General features: G+C 47.3%; 1 protein-coding gene across 2 annotated transcripts in view; it reads left to right on the top strand.

Moving 5' to 3' along the window:
* JAK3 (Janus kinase 3) overlaps positions 1-18,093 on the top strand; it is a 224,072-nt gene that overhangs the window by 161,308 nt on the left and 44,671 nt on the right. For both annotated transcript variants that reach the window (XM_066604769.1, XM_066604768.1), the window contains 3 exons: positions 1,073-1,157; positions 3,702-3,835; positions 11,095-11,227. In XM_066604769.1, coding sequence (XP_066460866.1) covers positions 1,073-1,157; positions 3,702-3,835; positions 11,095-11,227 — 352 coding nt within the window. The remainder of the gene's footprint in view (positions 1-1,072; positions 1,158-3,701; positions 3,836-11,094; positions 11,228-18,093) is intronic.

Here is an 18,093-nt window from a genome sequence, read left to right as displayed (position 1 = left end):
GGATCAAAATTTGACATCTTTGGTACATCACGCAGGGTTTTTGTATGCCATCCAGTAGGTGAAAGGATGGTGCCTGAGTGTGTGACACAAACTAACAGCATGGCAGGCTTGTAGAAGGCCAGAGCTTTATCAGGACTGACACACCAGTTCACAAGGCATAGAGGCCAGCAGGATGAACAGGCTGTATGGGCTATATGTATCACACTGAGCTACCTTATGCTACCTAAGCCCTGCCCATTTCCTGTAATCTGTCTGTTACTAGAGACAGGTGTCACTTGACAACAGGCAGTGGACAGCATATTAGAAGGAAGGGAGACTCCTAGAGGCCAGCACATTGGATAAAGGGAATTGCAGTTTTCCTAGTAATTACATTGGCCACATTAACATAGGTTTGTTGAAATAACATTAACCATTTGAAGAAACCCTCCTCTTTTTTTAGCAATCTTACACAGTATTAATGAATCCAGTTCTGTAGCTCCTCCCCTCAGGCTGTGCATTCCGCACTTTTCTTCTGGCCTCCAGGTCACATGACAAGCAATCAAGCAACACGCTATCTCCTGCAGTTAATGGGTTAATTTTAGGTCAACATCCATAAAGAAAAAAAAACTGTCTTTCTTCCCTTTAACAATTTTGTTTACAGAAAATGGGTGTGGCTTGTTGGTAGGGGGTGTGGCCACCTGGAATAACACATTTATGTATAATTTACGCCAGCTGCTAGCATAAATTCCTGTGTCAATGCACAATGGAGCTGAGAAGTGACTAATATATGAAGAGTTCACGTTAGTCGCATTGCGTGCCGTCAGGAATTGTATTATGACGGGTTGTCAGTGAGCTGGTCTTATGACCTGGAGGCGAGTGGCTACAGAACTGGGTTCTTCTCAGCAGAGGTCCCTGATATTGGGAGTTCCCTCACTTTAGGCACCCCGGCCGTCCTTCATGTAATCTTGCCATTGACGCTCGGAGCAGTGGGGCTCATTCTCATTCTTCACAATAGCTTTAGCAGTTCTTACCGTATTCCTAATAATATATCGTTAGCATATAAAGGACATATATCATAATGTTTCACTTTCAGTCTTTTCTAGAAGCTGCCAGCCTAATGAACCAGCTCTCCCACAAGCATCAAGTCCTTCTCCACGGAGTATGTGTTGGAAAACAAAGTACGTTTCCCCATTGTTTGACCTGCATTGTTCTCCTGCTCTTATCTCACATCTGCCTTTTACTTCATTGTTGCGAACATCTCCCTGAACATTCTCTCTACAGAATGCTGTGTATGTAGGAACTGCGAAGCATGTGAGAGGTGGGTGGTACCATGGTGGGCGGAGACAGAGGGAGGCGGGGCATTCTTCTTAACCGCAGTGATAAAGTACTTTCACTCCTTGGGAGGGTACAGGTCACTTGGACATTACATAACACAAAAGGGAGTTTGCACTAGAACATTCTACTCCAACGTCTCCCAGCAGAACCGACATCTCAATAGTAAACGCTTCAGAACATTGGCTCGGTCCTGCCTGCAGAAACTTACCTGCTCACTTACAGTAGCCGCTGGCCAAACTCGACTGTACTACATGTAGCCTAGACCTTATGCCGCCCCATGGGGGCTGTGTCCACCGAGACAGACATGACATAAACAATATATTTAGGTCTATTCCCAGCTGTATTATTACCTCCCTGCACTGCAGGTGGATGGGCTGCACCCCTAAAGCATCCTTATCACACACAAGTAACCATGAACATCATCAACATCCCCAAGTATTCCCTAACACCCTAAAGCCCCTGGGTGTGTACCCCTTACTGAGGCCGGCCTCACTTACATGTCCATCCATACATATATTTATTATTAGTGCCATTGAGAAATCCAACTCCTCCCACAAACAACAAGCCCTCAGGCAGCTACGTCAGCAGGAAAATAAAAGTTATGAGGGGGGGGGGGGGGGGGGGGAATTAAAAAAAGGTCTGCGGGAGAAAACACAAAATTATGAGACTCCTGCTTTTAATGGTTTCATTCCCACTTGCGATGTTTTCACTTGTGATGTTGCCTGTCCTCCCGCTGCCTGTCCTCCCGCTGCCTGTCCTCCCGCTGCCCTGCCTCTCGCTGCCCCGCCTCTCGCTGCCTGTCCGCCCGCTGCCTGTCCGCCCGCTGCCTGTCCGCCCGCTGCCCGTCCGCCCGCTGCCCGCCCTCCCGCTGCCCGCCCTCCCGCTGCCCGTCCTCCCGCTGCCCGTCCTCCCGCTGCCCGTCCTCCCGCTGCCTGTTGCTCTTTTTTCTCTCTCCCATGTTTCCCTATGGGGCCTCCTTTTTATCGCATCACAATGCACAAACTTGCGATTTTCTTGCGATGCGTTTCTAACATTACAAAGTCCTATTGACTTTCACATGACAAAATTGCAGCAAAAATTGCGAGCGGCAGCAATGTTTTTGTGAGAAAAAGCAGCGCTAAAGCTAAAGAAAATCGCAGAAAAAAAGAGGTGCTGTCTCACGGCAAAATCACGATCACCAGTGTGAAGGCAGCCTTAGGGTAGCTTCACATGTGTGATCGCGGTATCGCCACAAGGAAATCACGCCTTTTTCCTGTGATTTTTAGGTGTCAGCGTTGCTTTTGCCGCTTTTTTCTCACGCGATTGTCTTGCGCAATTTTTTAGCACAAAAGTCACTAGGACTTTCTAATGTTAGAAACGCATCGCAAGTTTGTGCATTGCGAATGAGATAAAAAGGAGGATCCATAGGGAAACATGGGAGAGAAAAAAAGCAAAACGCAGACAGCGATGGCGGGCGGTGATTGTTTATTATCGCAACACCGCATGAGCGAAAACATCGCAGATGTGAAGGAAACCAGTGGAAAGCATTGCTTTCATAATCCTGCGATTTTACTCACTCTCGCTTCGCGCAAAACCACCATCATGAAAACTCTCCAAAAGAAAATCTGTGTTGCCCATAGCAACCAATCGCAGTGCAGCTTTTATTTTACCTCAGCAGTATAAGAAAGAAAGCTTCGCTGTGATTGGTTGCTGTTGGTGTAGTAGGGTGGTAAGTGCTCATTCCAGAGACCTATTCGGATGGTCTGACTTGTAGTGTGCACAAGACATGGATTCTGCATGCCAGGGCCCACAGCCGAATCCGACCCTGTGCCCAGCCAGCGACCGCGCAGACCTGTATTGTCACTTCATACTCTGTACTGTGGATGGTCCGCCCGGCTCGCCGTCAGACATGCGCAGCACAGATTTTTTTTTTTTAATTCCGCTTTTTCCGTATCATCGTTAGGCGATGACACAGGTACCCGCCTCCTGTAGGCAATGTCAATTGTGGAAGGACCGCGGGTCAGACGGCTTCCACTGACTTCAATGAAAGCCGTCTACGCAGAATCCGCAAAAAGTAGAGCATGCTGCGATTCATTTTTTCCCGCGAGCTGCTCTGTGAGCGGACATGCGGATGGTCCATTGGTTTGAATGCCGTGGATCGTCGGCACAGGAGACGATCGTGGATTGTGCAATTCAAACTCATTCGTGTGCAGGCCTTACTTGTAGTAGGCAATGGAAAACAAGGCTCTCAGCTTGGGGGAGGGGGGGGGGTCACATATATAATATTTACACTAATGCACATTTGTAGGGAAAAGATTCCTATTTGTGTTTGACATTGAGTATTTCTCCGGGGCTCTTCCCCAAGTGGTGGAGTACAATGATAAATGATGGCATGTATTCCTTTCTAGTTGTCATGGTCCAGGAACTGGTATCTCTGGGTGCCATAGATCTTTACCTGAAGCGCAGACAGCAGAAAGGCCCCATACCGATCAGCTGGAAGCTAGAAGTGGTCAAGCAACTTGCATATGCTCTGTGCTACATGGTAAGGCTCTGACTACAAGCGTATTCTGTAAAGTGAATGACACCTCTTATTTGTAGTACCCCAGAGCTGGGATCCCACCGCACTTCTATCACTGTGTCTGGGTGAATGTTCATACTCCGGAGGGTTGTGGCAAGTGCTTTGTGTTACATGTTTTCATTATAATGCAACAAGAATACTTGGTTTACTAAGGGTTAATTTCTCATCTTCTTATTTGCTATTTTCATGATTTAGCAGAATGTCAACTAACCCCCTCGCACTCCTGTCAATCATCCTTAGGTAGCTAGGGTATTGGACAGTTAGTTGGGCCCTCACTCAGGATTGGTAGACGCATAGGGTATAAGTTGGATAGAGGGAGGAGTTAGAGAGTTCCATCTAAGTCTAGCTGTAGTGGCCAGAAGTCTATATATCTGGCCCCTCCATAAATGTCATACATGTTGTGTCTTTTGTAGATGCACTGTGCACAGTTGTCTAGGCATCTTGTTAGGTGTATTGCACAGCTGCAGCAAGTGAGAGGTTAATGCATGAGACCGGGAGATGCCTGCAAATGTATCAATTTATGTCCTGTCACGTGGTATGTGAGAGATTATAAGTATGAATGATTTGGGTAGGGTAGAGAGTTCGGTCATCTTCTCCGGTTGACAGTGGAGTGCCGGCCACATGGGGGTACCTTCAACCCTCATGTGGTGAAGTGATTGAAGAGGAGGAGAGGTTCCGGAGGGTCCCTATACCAGGAACCGTGGAGGAAAGAGAGATTGAGAGTGAGTGTGTCCAGAAAAGGACGAGATCACCGTGCAGAGGTACTGACTCACATGAGTGTCTGTGGAGTGACCCTACCCCTATCCTCCTCTGGAGAGCTCCCTTTCCAGGAGCGGTTCCGAGCAGATAACTGGGACTGCAGGACCAGTGTCATCCTGTGCTTCCTCCCTGACTTCTAATCTGCTGTTTTGCCTGCACGGCCGTCTTCTGCGATTTGTGCCCTGTACCAAGTTTCTACAAGTAAAGTTTTGCCAGGCCCTAACCGTTCCTAGAGTCTGAGGTACTTTAATACAGTCTGTGGCTCCTTTATTTATTTACCGCCCAGGGGCATTCCGGTGGGTAACGGAACAGTGGCGTCACCCGTAACAACCTTATTCCCTGTTCGTATGTTTATTGGCCATTACTCTCCTACAGGTGTCCGGAAGAGGCCCAGCGCTGCTCTGGCTGAGGCTGTGTGTGTCCCTCCAAGAGAAGGTCCTTGAGAGAATGGGAAAATAATTACAAATCACCCCGTCTAAAGATGACACGGACAAAATCCAGAAAAGCTCTTCTCACAATGTGCCTGGATTCAAGAAAGCTCATTTAAACTTCTAACAAGATGGTACAAAACACCATTCCACTATTTCAATTAAATTAGCCCCCTCTGTCTGCTGCTTGAGATGGGCCCCCCATTGAGGCACCCTTCTCCACATTGGATGGAACTGCTCAGAAATTGCCCCCTATTGGAAACAAATATTCTCCCAAATCAATAACATTTGCTCTACCTCACTAAACCTGCACCTGAGGAAGCATTATTGTGGCTCCGTCCAAAAGCTTCACCCCAAGGAAGGACAATTTGCCAACAGTCTTACTAACTGTAGCTAAGCTGCCCGTTCCGTTATTGTGGCGTAACAAGGTACCTCCCCTCTCCGGCCCAGTGGGAAAACAAAATACATCCAATGCTTCGCTTTGAGGAGCTCATGAGCTGGGCGAACGGAGCCAGAAGTAGATTCCTGATCACCTGGTCACAATGGATCGAGTTTAATAATCAGGCGGTCATACCATACCATCTAGACTCACCCCATCCCCCACATCATCTAACACCGTCCCCCCAAGCATTTGAGGCCTTTCATACATTCTTTAGAAACATGCCCATAACTAATAGAAGCTCTTCAAAACTAACCCTTGTTACTGGGATCACGTATCTGGGTATTACATTATGCGCAGACCCCATCTGGCTTCCATAAACTCAGTTATACATCATTAATCAATGATACCTTTTTAATACTGGATAAAGACTACAGGGATCAGCATCACGAACAATTAATACCAACATACAGTATTGTCACAAAGACCAATAACACCACTATGAAGGCCAGATAATACCCCCAGATTGTGACCACATCACCAGAGTGTTGCTGAAAAAACATGATACCAAGACCATCATTGCCTCCACATGTAGTGACCATATCACGTAGATACCAGCTCTACAAAGGTCATATAAGTGATTATAGTACCATTATATCCAGTGATCACAGGTGACATTCACTGACTTGAGCTGTTGATTTTCCCTATTTATCTCCATTTGACCCAGACCAACATGACTACTTCTCCTGGTCACAACTTGTCTCTTTGACTTCACAATTTTCCAGCCACCTGGCTTTGTTTTCCAAACCTCTATATAATCTTCCCATCCACAGTGTGCCAGATATACAGTAAATAATGACAGCTGTGGACAGTTAATTGTTCCCCATATAGGCCACCCAAATGTCCCTCATACACCCCCACTCAGTGTCCATCACAGGCCCCAGCCCCCACCTCGGTAACGGGGCCCCTCATTGGCCCTGCTCAGTAAAGAAAAGGCCTTAACATATATAAAATAAAAACCCACTTATACTCACACCTGTCACTCCTCCTGGCCTCCTGAAGTCCACGTCTGCACTGTCTACTTGCTGATCACAGAGGTGAATGTAGCATAATGGTATTGCTAAAGTGTCACCCGGCTTTCCATGTCAACTTGCCATCGTCCTTGACTAGGGGAAAGCTGGGTTGAACTCCTCAATATTCATTACCCCCTCACATTGGCCGGGACCTTTGATGCACATTTGTCTCAGGAAATCCTTTATCTGGATGGTCATGAAGTTATCCAGTGCCAAGTGGATGTTAATTACCCCCTGCCCACAAAGCCTTGTCGCCTCTTATATTTCTCAGGGACCTTCTGGCACCGTAACTTGCCAGTGTCCTTATCAAAGGAGAACTTTGTAATGGGATTATGTGTCACCCGAAAGCCCGAGCTCAATGTCAAGTACATTTCAGAGCCATGAGGACACTGCGGACCTGGTGCTGTAACTTCCATCGCTGTGCGAACCCCATAACCCCCAGAAGTGCACTGAGTCTCTCCTTGTAAGGGGGCCTTCACACTGGCGTCAAAATCATGTGAGACTTGTGTGTTGCGAGACGCACAAATCTCTCGCAGATATGAACCCCATCTCACAGCGGTATTCATCCAGGCCCGCAGTCATGTGAGGTTGTTTTCAGATACAAATGCCTCGCTTCCAGGGGTTTCACATGGATTGCAAGGGCGACATCAGGCTGTGATTCTCATCTTTGAATCCACAAATTTGCCTTATATGCTAAACAAGCAGAACACAAGACAAGAATGCTTGTCATAGGAGCACTGGAGTAGCCAAACTATGAGCAGGTACACAGGAAGTCGGTTGGGGACTGGCGGTGGGGGGCAGTGTCCCACTTTGTATCATTTGAAGGAATTGGACCACTGGATATGCTGCTCAAAACTACATAGTAACATAGTACGTTAGGCTGAAAAAAAGACGAATGTCCATCTAGTGCAGCCCATTACCCATGCCCCCCTACAATGTTGATCCAGAGGAAGGCAAAAAAACCCCATGAGGAAGAAGACAATTTTCCTCAGCTTAGGGCAAAAAAGTTCCTCTGCCCGCATACAGAACCTTACATTTATCACTGTTACACCTCATTTGCCACTTTTCTGCCCCAACTTATCCTGATCCTCTTGCACCGACCTTACATCCTCTATTGTTTTAATATCTTTACATAGTTTTGTATCCCCAGCAAATACTGATATTTTACCTCACAATCCTTCTATCGGGTCATTAATAAATATATTAAAAAGAATAGAGCCCAAAACCGACCCCTGTGGTACCCCATTAGTAATGGTGACCCCTCCAATACTGCCATCTGTGGTACCCCACTAGTAGCCCCTCCAATACTGCCACTTTGGTACCCTACTAGTAATAGTGACCCCTCCAATACTGCCACCTGTGGTACCCCACTAGCAATGGTGACCCCTCCAATACTGCCACCTGTGGTACCCCACTAGTAATGGTGACCCAATCAGAGTGTTGTTGTTGGCCATTTAGCCATTCAATACCCTCAGTGACCCAAAAGGTGAACACCCTCTATGTTTTTGGTTTTGCTTCTTTGACTTGTGTGATATCCATGCCAGTATTGGCTCTGACAGTATCAGCCATCGTGTTTTTTGACACCAGGTCTTCTTTTGCCACTGATCTGTTTAAGCATTATAGATATTTCTAGTGACTGTGCTCGCATTGCATGGCCAAAATACGTGAGCCTGAGCCTGGGCCCGGTCATCTCGTCCTCCGTGAGCCTGGGCCCGGTCATCTCGTCCTCCGTGAGCCTGGGCCCGGTCATCTCGTCCTCCGTGAGCCTGGGCCCGGTCATCTCGTCCTCCGTGAGCCTGGGCCCGGTCATCTCGTCCTCCGTGAGCCTGGGCCCGGTCATCTCGTCCTCCGTGAGCCTGGGCCCGGTCATCTCGTCCTCCGTGAGCCTGGGCCCGGTCATCTCGTCCTCCGTGAGCCTGGGCCCGGTCATCTCGTCCTCCGTGAGCCTGGGCCCGGTCATCTCGTCCTCCGTGAGCCTGGGCCCGGTCATCTCGTCCTCCGTGAGCCTGGGCCCGGTCATCTCGTCCTCCGTGAGCCTGGGCCCGGTCATCTCGTCCTCCGTGAGCCTGGGCCCGGTCATCTCGTCCTCCGTGAGCCTGGGCCCGGTCATCTCGTCCTCCGTGAGCCTGGGCCCGGTCATCTCGTCCTCCGTGAGCCTGGGCCCGGTCATCTCGTCCTCCGTGAGCCTGGGCCCGGTCATCTCGTCCTCCGTGAGCCTGGGCCCGGTCATCTCGTCCTCCGTGAGCCTGGGCCCGGTCATTTTGTCCTCCGTGAGCCTGAGCCCGGTCATCTTGTCCTCCGTGAGCCTGAGCCCGGTCATCTTGTCCTCCGTGAGCCTGAGCCCGGTCATCTTGTCCTCCGTGAGCCTGAGCCCGGTCATCTTGTCCTCCGTGAGCCTGAGCCCGGTCATCTTGTCCTCCGTGAGCCTGAGCCCGGTCATCTTGTCCTCCGCTGATATATCGGGTTTTATATGATTCAGGATTCTGTTACTTTTGCTCTCCAGGGTATACACAGCAGATGTTGCCAGCACCACAGCTCGAAGCATCAATCAGAGTGTCATGGATAGTGAGGAGAGAGACAATCGCTTTAACCATTGCATCTAATTTGTGACGCAGAGTCTGGTCGCTCTAGAGAGATTGTGACTGTGGATTTGTAACCAACTTTCACAGGGTCCTGCCACATGCAGACCAAAAGCACAAATCACCCCCTGATCCAGTCTAATGCCCTCCAGCACTCCACAATGCTGTTGCCACCAAGTTTTAAAGGTAGGCTGGAGCCCAGACCTATGAATTATGAACAAAAACTTTGGAGTCAAGATTCATTTTACAACAGATAAGGCTCGACTAATAAATTGCAGATTAATTCTAAAAAGACTAGCAGTGCAGATTATATATATATATATATATATATATATATATCTGAGGAAGCTGAGGTAGGCTCAAGGTTCTGACACATACAAAATAGCTGACGGCCTACCAGTCTCTATATCACACAGAGTATGCACCATGTATAACCCCCTCTACTTCCTATCACTGACCAGTTACTGACACACAATCTCCCCAGACCAAGCATTCCCATTTTATATGCCAACCTTTCATGCAGCTCAGTATCAAACTCTAGTTTATTAATGAACTATCAGTGTTTTTCAAGCTGTAGACGAGACAGGGTTAAATGTTGCTGAGGCTCCTGCCGTGGTTGACCAGCTCTAGCTGGAGTGGGCAAACTATCCGCTAAGTGGAACTCTTGATGATGACGCTCACTAGATTGCCCATAGGGCGTTGCAGCCTCGTGGCTTCCCTTCTCTGTCACAAAAAACATCTGCAGCTTTCCTTCTGTAACTTCCTACATCGTGCACTGCTCCCATATGGAGACACCCTCCTCCTCCAGTCATCACCTCACTCGTCCAATCACCCGGCCCCACTCGTCCAATCACCCGGCCTCACTCGTCCAATCACCCGGCCTCACTCGTCCAATCACCCGGCCCCACTCGTCCAATCACCCGGCCTCACTCGTCCAATCACCCGGCCTCACTCGTCCAATCACCCGGCCTCACTCGTCCAATCACCCGGCTTAAGTGCTTCAACAAAAAAGTGTTACAACAACTCAACGCAACAACGGAAAACTTGTTTCAGTATAAGGGCGCCTACCCACTGGCGATTTTTTTTCCTGCGATGTTTTGCGTTTTTTCTCAAGAGCAATTAGTATAGAATGTGTTCTTGTCCATCTGGGGTTTTTTGTCCGTTTGGTGGGTTTTTTTCACATAGGAACTGTCAGTTGCATATGTCTCCTTATTTTTCTCTTAATGCACCCATGATTGTCAATGGAGGGCTGCAAAAAACGCCACGAAAAACGCGCAAAAACGCCGCATTTTTCACATGCGAAAATCGGCAACGCAAGTGGGTAGGCGCCCTAAAGCCGCTATCCCTTATCCGCATCAACTCTATAGAGGGGCTACCCCTCCACAAGTATCAGACTCGCATGTTGCTGCACTGATATCTCCATGAAGAAGGCAAAGAACTGTGTTGTCACATCTTTACTGTGTAGTCATTACGGATAATGCTTTTGGGGGTTCTTATAAGATGTGAGGTACAGAACTCTTTATAGTTGCATACATTAATTCCTAGTACATGTTAGTTTGTTTTTTTCCTTACAGTTAAAGGGGTTGTTGAGTTGTAAACGATTGCTGGCCCATCCGCAGGATAAGTCATCAGTAGTAGATCAGCAGGGGGCTGCTGCTTTCAGCTTTCACCATGCCAATGCCCTTATGCATTGAGCTGATTTCTGCAGGATTCAGACAGCTGCACACCCGCTCTAGTGACCAGGCTTGGTAATACAGCCAATGTTTCCATTGAAATTCCCATTGCCTGTAATGCCCAAGTCGAGCCACTGCAGTGGGAGTGGAGCTGCCTGCTTCCTGCAGTAATTGGCTTAGTGCAGGAAGGTAGTGGTCCAGTAAGCTGCTGATCAGTGGGGTCCCGGGTGGTGGACCCTAACCCATCTACTATTGATGGTCTATCCTAAGAACAGGCTTTAGTAGTGTATAACTGGACAGCCCTTAACATTACTCAATCTTCTGTATCTCAGGAGGATAAACAGTTGGTTCATGGAAACATATCAGCTAAGAAAATACTATTGAGCCGTGAAGGAGACAAGGACACCCCTCCATTTATAAAACTCAGTGACCGTGGAGTGAGCATCAAGATTTTGGAAAGAGGCAGTAAGTACATAGAAGGCGATATAATGAAATGGGTATAATATGGGTTTCCTTTAAAGGCTCACGGCGGTGATGACTATGTCTTCGGTGCAACAGGAAATAAACCATGGGAAATGAAAACAACTTCAGACACTTTTGGTTCTGTTGGATGAAGAGGTGAATGTACAGGCGAGACCGAGTGCAGGCTGAGCGATGGCCTAATGTACATTGTGACCGCAACCAGACGGGCTGGATAGTTTAATAATAACCTATTTAATTTCTAGCAAAGTGTCCGCTTATGGATAAGGTGTAAAAACATAGAAGGACCTCAGACTTGTATTTACTGACTTCTAATATTGTCTTATGCTTTGATTTTATGATGTGATTGGGAAGTTCTTACATGGCATCAGTCAAATAACATTTCACCCTTTTTCTTATTTAGACTATCCTTTCGATTGACCAATACTACTTCTCTTCATCGCCTTAGTATAAGATGTCTCTTAGAGGTCATGCACACAACTGTATTGTGGCTCCATGCAACCTCCAAGTTGTGTGAAGCCATACTGCAGCACTCATGGAAGTCTATGTGGCCCTGCTATTCCTCTCTTTGCCTCTGATTTCATATGGAGGCATCTAGATACTATTAATCGTATTACGCTAGCAGAGATACAACTGTGGCAGGCTCCGTGTAACGCAGTATTGCAGAACCATTCTTCTAGGGCAGAATATCTACAAAAAGCAGTAGAAGGAAACTTGTGTGATGATAGGCCCATAGTACAAAGCCCCATGGACATTGGGAGGTTCCATGTAGGCTCCTGAAAGTCCTGCATCATGGAAATCTGAACAATCATTTTTTGGTGCGAATGCCTGCAGAATCTGAATGCTGAACAATAATTCATGCTGCACGGCATGCCTGACAGCAAAGGCCCACAGCGGAGAGGATTGGCTACTCATGGGATGCAGCACAATACCTCACACCTTTTTTATTATTCCTCATCCCACTCGGACATTGACATCATCTTCCTTGGGTCAATGGGGAGCCTTGGCAATATGCCCCATCTTAATGGCAGCACTAGCCCCTGAGTATTTTGCACCTTCTATCTCTATGGCACTTGAGGGAATCTTAGTACCTAAGTATTTTCCTGAAATTTTGAGGCTTCACCCATTTTGGGCATGCTTGTCCTTGTGATGACTCCACTAGGAGTGTCCAGTGTTCTGTCTTCTTACACGGTCACACAGTGTGCAGTCCAACATTCAGATTAACCATTTCTGTCTTCCAAATAAACAAGCTGCTCTTCTTAATCTGACAGGTTTATTGGCTAACAGATCGTAGCATACAAGCATGCATTCGATGCGATTGGGCTTGTGATAATGCGAGGATTGATTGTGGTAAAACTATAAGAATACAGATAATTTGCATAAGTATGATGCATAGCAAACATTACATAACAGTAACATGGAGGCACATGGCACAATGGCTGCTACACATAGTGCTGCATGGCTAACTAAACAGTTATAACTCCCCGAGTAACAATACAACTGACCACTGAACAGCTCTGCAGAACATTCTGTCTCTGAAACAAGGGAAGCTTCCTTACCAGATATGCTTTTACAAGGATGGTGGATTTTGAAGAGGAGAGAGCAAAGGCAAGTCTGAACTCTGTCTACCTCTGGCTGGAAGTTCTGGCTTCCCACAATGCCTTGCAAACTACCCATAATACATCACTCTTTATGGTAGAAAAACAAGTTGTAATACCTTTGTAACACAGCTAGATGGTGCTGTAACCACTAAAACACCTAGAATGGAATGTTATGTAGCTTCGGTTTATGTGGGGCTGAACACTCCCCGTCTGACGTCAACGGACGTCACTATTGGGTCTTTCCAGTGAAAACAACAAAACAAGTTCCGTCACTAGCCTGAGAAATAGCTTGTCTTCTCCAGGCTTCCACACTTTGACCTCGAACTTGCGTACCTTCCCATCTTTGCTCGGGAACGTGTTGGTGATGAGTACGAGCAGAGTCGTGACATGATAATGCCCAGGAATTACCATAGGATGTTTCTCCTTAAATTCCACTTTGGCTGCTTGTAGGCGACCTCTTATTCTTAGGGACCCATCTTGGTCAATGATGGGATCAAGCTTCTTCAAAGCGCTATCCTTGAGGACTGTTTGGCCTTTGTTGAGGTAGTCTATTTCTTTAGCATAACATTCATGTTGTATAGTGCGAATTATTATGCTCTTGGCTCTGTCCAGATTGGTAGCGGTAAAGGCGTGTTTGCAGTGATGCCAACCCTTGCAAGGCCTTTGACTCACAGGTAATGTTGACCTATAAGACTGATCTATATGGTTAAACAGGCTATAGCACGAACGAGCGACATCCAAGTGGAGAATCTGTTGAAACGATGGGATTTGAGTTGGTGTTCCAAAGTCACCGTGCATAGAGCAGATACTTCGGGTCGGATTTCTTCATCGGTATCTGGGTTTACCAATTCAAATGAGTCGGATCCAATGCTGTAAGACGTTGAACTGTACAGAAATGCAGGACCCGTAAACCATGTTGTATTCTTAAGGTCACCCGCTGCTACAGATCTAGTTGCATGGTCTGCCGGATTATGGTTTGTAGGAACATAGTGCCATTGCTTCGGACAAGTGGATCTCCTGATCCTCAGCACCCTATTGCTGACAGACGTAAAAGCGTCTGGTTTTGTTGCGAATATATCCTAAGACTACCTTGCTGTCCCTGTAAAATTCGACTTCCTCGATTTCCAGATTCATTCCTGAGGTTATAAGTTCAGCCAACTCTACCGCAAGCACAGCAGTGCATAGTTCCAGTCTGGGTATAGTGTGCTCGCGGAGTGGCGCCAGTTTGGCTCTGCTCATAACAAACCCTATATGGCTTTGTTCCTTGACGTCTATGGTCTTTAGGTATGCTATGGCAGCAATCGCCTTGACTGATGCATCACAGAAGATATACAGTCTTTGCATCTTGACTTCCGTTGAAGGCACGGAAGCATATGGACGTGCCACGTGAAGACTGGACAAAGTTTTAAGAGACTTTCTCCAACCTGTCCACATGTCTTTTCTCTCCATGGGAAGCGGATCATCCCAATCAGGCGTCTCTGTGGTAAAGTCTCTTAGCATCATTTTGCCTTGGATGGTAACAGGTGTTACGAATCCCAGAGGATCATATAAACTGTTTATGGTAGACAGGACCCCTCTGCGTGTGAAAGGTTTTTCTTCCTTGCTGATCTGGAAGGTGAATGTGTCCGCCTTTAAATCCCAGAGCAGACCAAGGCTCCGTTGCATGGGAAGGGAGTCTGTGCTAAGATCCAAGTCCTTTAGATCGCTTGAATGATCTTGGGGTGAGAAGGCCTCCATTAACTCACGGCTGTTAGAAGCGATTTTGTGCAACCTCAAATTAGATTGAGCAAGCATCTCTTGAGCTCTTTTCAGGAGATTGATTGCAGTCTCGTTCGTGGGTGTAGACTTCAAGCAGTCGTCCACATAGAAGTCCCTTTCTACAAAGGACCTGACATCAGACCCGTATTTTGCTTCGCCCTCTCGGGTTGAGTGTCTGAGACCATAGATGGCAACTGTGGGAGAAGGACTGTTTCCAAAGATGTGCACCCTCATTCGGTACTCTATGATGTCTCCGTTAGGGTCGTTGTTGCGGTACCAGAAGAACCTTAAGTAGTTTCTATGTTCTTCCTTGACGAGAAAGCAGTGGAACATTTGTTGTATGTCGGCCATAAATGCTACGGAATCCCTGCGGAAGCGGAGGAGTACCTCTAGAAGTCTGTTGTTGAGGTCTGGACCGGACAGTAAGACATCATTTAGCGAGACGCCTTCACATCTGGCACTCGAATCAAATACTACCCTTATTTGTCCTGGTTTCTTGGGGTGGTAAACGCCGAATATGGGTAAGTACCAACACTCCTGGGAATCTTGGAGCACGGGTGCCACTTCTGCGTGGTTGTTCTGGAATATTCTTTCCATGAAGGTGAAGAAATGTTCTTTCATCTCTGGAGTTTGTGTTTGAGGGATAAATCGGCTGTAGACAAGTTCTTTGTTGTTAGGCAGGCGTCGTCTCTGGGTTTTGAACGGTAGAGGTGCAACCCAGCTTTTGGACTTGTCCTTTACTATTTCTTGATCCATGATATCCAAGAACAGCTTGTCTTCTATGGACATCGCGACCCTGTTGTCCTCTCTTGTCCTGTGAAAGACTGTGCACCCTAAGTGATCTTGCTCACCGTCGCAGGCGTGGTCTTCACAGGAGGGATCTGCGAAGGGACAAGGCACGGGAGTGCTTTGTGGCAACTCTTACCAGGAAACTGTTGTGGCATGGCTGGAATAGGGAAGGGCGTCCACTTTTTAGTGTGTTGGTAAGCATACTGTTGACTGAGGTCGGCTTGTGTGCTCCTCCTAGACAGACGTCTCCAATGATGACCCATCTTAGGTCAAGTCTCTGGGCGTATGGAGCATTCTGGGAACCGTTAATCTGTCCCCTAGCCTTATGAACTCGTAGTATGTCTCTTCCAAGGAGTAGGATTATTGGGGCTTTTGGCTCAAGTTTCGGTATCAGGTGAGCTATACGTCTGAGGTGGGGGTGGTATGCTGCTACCTCTGGTGTAGGTATCTCAGACCGGTTGTCAGGAATGTGGTTGCATTCCAGTATGGTTGGCAGGGGCAAGCAGGTCTGACCATCTATGGACTCTACCATGTATCCAGTTGCCTTCCTCCCCGCCGTCTCAACGGTACCTGCACACGTCCTTAAGGAGTAAGGAGAACCAGGCCCTATGATGTTGAAGGTGTCGAAGAAGGTGGATTTAGCTAAAGACCTGTTGCTTTGGTCATCTAAGATTGTGTACACCTTGATCGCCTTATCTCGGTGGCCGACAGGATAAACCCTGACAAGACAGATTTTGGAGCATGACTTCCCTCCTGCGAGTCCTTTACAGATCTCTGTACACTGAGAAGTGACTATTGCTGTGTCTATCTGCTCTCCATCCTGTTCCTCTGCTTGGGATGATACCTGAGAGGGTGGTCCAGGGTGAAGAGCTGTGTTGTGCTCTGTGCTACTGCATTCGATGCATGTCAAACTGACCTTACAGTTCCTGGCGAAGTGCGATGTTGTAGTGCAGCACCTGAAGCAGACGTTGTTTTCTTTAAGGAATTCCTTGCGATCCTCTAAAGACTTCTCCCTGAAGGCTCTGCATTTTAGCAAGGAGTGTGGTTTCTTGTGCAAAGGGGCATTATTTAGTAGGATCCTCATGTTTGTTCTCTTCTTGATGAGGCTTAAACGACCTGTAAGGAGAACCTGTCGAGGCAACATTAGTTTTGTGGACCGCTACTGGTGTTTTAAGAGGTTTGACACCAGGGGTAGTGGGACAAGACAATGTAAAGTCAAAACTGGGATCGTTTCTGATCCATGCCTGTTGAGCAACAAAGCCTACAAATACCTGAAAGGGGGGAAATGGTACATTATGAACCTGTTTATAATGGGAACCATGCGTGATCCACTTCTCCTGTAAGTTATAAGGGAGTTTTTGGACAATCGGATTAACACCCCTGGCGGTGTCCAGGAATGCTAGCCCTGGCAGATCTCCTTTTGCGTGACCAACCTGTACCACTGTTAACAGGTCACTAAGTTCCCTGAGTTTCTGGTAACTCTTACCCACTATTTTGGGAAAATTATCAATTCTCTTAAATAAAGCATTTTCTATAACTTCTATTGACCCATAACACTCATCAAGTCTTTCCCACACCATCTTTAGGCCTTCGCCTGGATAGTTTATGTTAATGTCTCTGATTCTTTTGGCACGTTCAGCAGACTCGCTTCCAAGCCACTTCACCAAGAGATCCAACTCCTCACTGCAGGAGAGACCCAAGTCCCTTATGGCGTTCTGGAAGGAGGCTCGCCATGCTCGGTAGTTCTCTGGGCGATCGGTGAACTTTATAAGTCCCTTGGTAACCAGTTCTCAGTTCTCGTTTAGCAAAGAACCTAGCGAAGTCCACGATAGCCTGGTTAGCGCCAATACTACCCGGTGTGCTGTTATGCTGCGTGTGAAGTGTATCACCATACCTTTTAGGAGTTTCTGGCTTGGGGCAGTCTGTATCGTACCGTTCTGAAGCGAAAGTTGTCTCTTTAAGTCGGAGCGAGGGTTGTAGCTTCCTTTTTGTAGGGTGGTGGTCGTGGTCAGCGCCGCTTTTTTTCGCATACCGTCCTGTTCGAGGTACTGTGTCTCGAAGTGGGGTCTTTGACGCTCTGTTTGGTATACTGGATCATAGTTGAATTCTGCCTTGGGATGCCGATGGACATATTCTGAGACGCGCTGTGCTGGATCTTCTTGGTCTAGCCCCAACCCGAGTACCTGGCTGTGTTTCTCTAATTCAGGGAGCTCTGCGGCTTCTAGGAACTCTGCTTTGGCTAATGCGGCTGCCGCTTCTTTCTCTGTGGCGAGTTTTTCCAGCGACGCCTGCAGGCAGACTCTCTCTTTTTCTTGATCTGCTTGGTTTTGCTTCAGTTGCATCTCTTGTGACTAAATGGCGGCCGCTGCAATCTTGTACGTAAGACCGCGTGGCTGATGGCGGCTCCGTCTAGTCTGATCCACTATCGCGGGTGACTAGCATCTGTTTTACTGTTCTGTCTTCTTACACGGTCACACAGTGTGCAGTCCGACATTCAGCTTAACCATTTCCGTCTTCCAAATAAACAAGCTGCTCTCCTTAATCTGACAGGTTTATTGGTTAACAGATCGCAGCATACAAGCGTGCATTCGATGCGATTGGGCTTGTGATAATGCGAGGATTGATTGGTAAAACTATAAGAATACAGATAATTCACATAAGTATGATGCATAGAAACATTACATAACATTAACATGGAGGCAC

This window comes from Eleutherodactylus coqui, chromosome 5 (assembly GCF_035609145.1).
Source record: "Eleutherodactylus coqui strain aEleCoq1 chromosome 5, aEleCoq1.hap1, whole genome shotgun sequence".
NCBI classification, from domain to species: domain Eukaryota; kingdom Metazoa; phylum Chordata; class Amphibia; order Anura; family Eleutherodactylidae; genus Eleutherodactylus; species Eleutherodactylus coqui.
The sequence above is the reverse complement of the archived record's forward strand: the minus strand, read 5'-3'. Positions and strand labels throughout refer to the sequence as shown.